Source organism: Terrapene carolina, unplaced genomic scaffold (genome assembly GCF_002925995.2).
Source record: "Terrapene carolina triunguis isolate 2854851 unplaced genomic scaffold, T_m_triunguis-2.0 Scaffold27884, whole genome shotgun sequence".
Lineage (NCBI taxonomy): Eukaryota > Metazoa > Chordata > Testudines > Emydidae > Terrapene > Terrapene triunguis.
Window position 1 is genome coordinate 1 of NW_020692235.1, and position 2,824 is coordinate 2,824.

Genomic DNA, 2,824 nt, shown 5'->3' on the forward strand with positions numbered 1-2,824 from the left:
TATTCACTTATCATGTTTTTATAAAACCATATAGACTGCACAACGTCACAGTTGTGGGAGAGGCTTGGGGGGCGGGGGGAATCCATGGGGGCTCCAGGTGGGAGACCCTGGTATGGGAGGTCTGTGTGACAGGCAGGAACCTGAGGGGAGGCTCAGGGGAACCCTGTGGGTCAGGGGGGCCCAGGCCTGCACTCACCCCTGCATCTTTCACCCCCAGATGTCAACGAGCTGCTGAAGTTCATTCGGACGCTGCACGAGGGAACCCTGGTGTTCGTGGCCTCCTACGACGACCCGGCCACCAAGTGGGTGTGGGATGTGGGCCCAGTGGGGCCTTTCCCCTCTGGGGGAGGTGCTAGCTCCCATCCAGCCCCAGGGCGGGGACTAGCTGGCTTAGGGGGGTGGGAATGGGGCCTAGGGCCTCACCCCTCTGGGGGTGCTGGCTCCCATCCAGCCTCAGGGCCAGTGGTGGGGGCCCTGGCTGGCTTGGGGGGCAGGATATGGGACCTCTCCCCTCTAGGGGGCACCAGCTCCCATCCGGCCCCAGGGCAAGAACTAGCTGGCTCAGGGGGGTGGGGAATGGGATCTTTCCCCTTTGGCGGGTGCCAGCTCCCATCCAGACCCAAGGTGGGGGCCCTGTCTGGCTCGGTGCAGGGCCCTGATCCTCCTGCTTAGCCAGGGCTCTGCCCCCAGGATGAACGAAGAGACGCGGAGGATTTTCAGCGAGCTCGGCAGCAGTGTGGCCAAGGAGCTTGGCTTCCGTGACAGCTGGGTCTTCGTGGGGGCCAAGGGGGTGCAGGACAAAAGCCCCTTTGAGCAGGTGAGCCCCTCCACCCTCCCGTTTCCCCCTTGCCGGGGGCCCAGCCCCACTCCTCTCCCCGTCCCCAGCTGATTGCGTTCCCAAGGGCAGACCTGGGGCCAGCCAGTGGGTGTCCTGTCATGCCTGCAGAGATTCCCATGAGTGGAGGCCTCGGGGAGGGGGGGAATGGGTCACAGCTTTGGATGGGGGAAGAGGCTGGGAGACCCTGGGACTGAGGGGGGTGGAGAAGCTGGGGGGCCCCTTCTCTGCCTTAACGTGGGCTGTCCCCTCCCCCAGCACACCAAGAACAGCAAGAGCACCAACAAGTATGAAGGCTGGCCGGAGGCGCTGGAGATGGAGGGCTGCATCCCGCAAAAAAAGGCTGATGGCCAGTGACCCCCTACCCCGACACTGTGCTGTCAGCCCCATGCCGGGGAGGGGGGCTTGCTCCTTGAGTCTGCGGGTGGGTCTGGCAGGGGGTCCCCTTTCTCCAGCCCCAAGGATGGGCCAGGCTGTTTCTGGCGAGGTGCCTGCCCCACTGATTTTCTCGCTGGTGGTGGGCAGTCAAGGCCCCATCCCCTCTAAGTGCCTTATTCCCCCAGGCAGGCGTTAAGCCCAGTGCATTCCTTTCCTTACTGACGGTCTCTGAGTGTGGAGGGGCTTGTTCCCTGCTCTCTACCCTGGAATTATCCCCACTCCATGGAGAGCGATGCCCCCAGTTCCAGCCTGGTGGGGGTGGGGATATGCTTGGGCCAGTCCCCTCCCTGGTGTGGTGATTCAGTGGTGTCCCCCTGTGCTGAGAGGGGAAACTGCACGGGGGGGGCTAGCTTGAGGGCAGAGGGGTCTGTGACCTCCCACAGCCTGGGCCCTCCATGGGGTCTGAATAAATGCAGCGCAGAGAGATCAGGAGCTGGTGTCCATCCTTGGGGGCTGGTGCGATGGGGGGCAGAGGTGGAGGGGGTCATGGCCTTTCCTCTGCTGGACTGAAGAGCCTCTCACCTAATGTTTGTGCCCCACGAGGTCCTGAGAGAAGGAGATCAAGTCAACCCTTAACCTCTGTGTGAAGCTAAATAAACTGGGGTCTGGGCAACCCACGGGCAGAGGAAATTCAATGGTGATAAATGTGTAATGCACATTGGGAAACATAATCCCAACTGTCCATATAAAGTGATGGGGGCTAAATTAGCTGTTACCACTCAAGAAAGAGATCTTGGAGTCATTGTGGATAATTCTCTGAACACATCCACTCAATGTGGGGAATCATTAGGAAAGGGATAGATAATAAGACAGAAAATATATTGCCTCTATATAAATCCACCGTACACCCACATCTTGAATACTCTGTGCAGATGTGGTCACCCCATCTCAAAAAAGATATATTAGAAAAGATTCAGAAAAGGGCAACAACAATTATTAGGGGCATGGAACGGCTGCCGTATGAGGAGAGATTAATAAGACTGGGACTTTTCAGCTTGGAAAAGAGACAACTAAGGGGGGATATGCTAGAGGTCTATAAAATTGATTGGTGTGGAGAAAGTAAATAAGGAAGTGTTATTTACTCCTTCTCATGACACAAGAACTAGGGGCCACCAAATGAAATGAATAGGCAGCAGGTTTAAAACAAACAAAAGGTAGTATTTCTTCACACAACACACAGTCAGTCTGTGGAACAATTTGCCAGTGGATGTTGTGAAGGTCAAGACTATAACAGGGTTCAATGAAGAACTAGATAAATTAATGGAGGATAGGTCCATCAATGGTTATTAGCCAGGATGGGCAGGGATGGTGTCCCTAGCCTCTGTTTGCCAGAAGCGAGGAATGGGTGATGGGATGGACCACTTGATTACCTGTTCTGTTCATTCCTTCTGGGGCACCTGGCATTGGCCACTGTTGGGAGATGGGATATGGAGCTAGATGGACCTTTGGGCTGACCCAGTATGGCCGTTCTTAAGTTCTAATAGAGCGCTTGGTGTCTCTTGCTGGAAGGCAGGTTTTCTAGCACTTGATTGTTTTGGGGGCTCTTCCCAG

At 56.4% G+C, this 2,824-nt stretch overlaps 1 protein-coding gene across 1 annotated transcript; it reads left to right on the forward strand.

Moving 5' to 3' along the window:
• Positions 1-217: 217 nt before the first annotated feature.
• Positions 218-1,697, forward strand: LOC112125293 (protein FAM3A-like; the record flags this gene model as incomplete). The annotated part of the gene is made up of 3 exons (XM_024223726.1): positions 218-302; positions 691-817; positions 1,094-1,697. Coding segments are annotated over 3 exons (311 nt in total), but the record flags the coding sequence as incomplete, so codon positions are not given.
• Between the last annotated feature and the right edge of the window lie 1,127 nt (positions 1,698-2,824).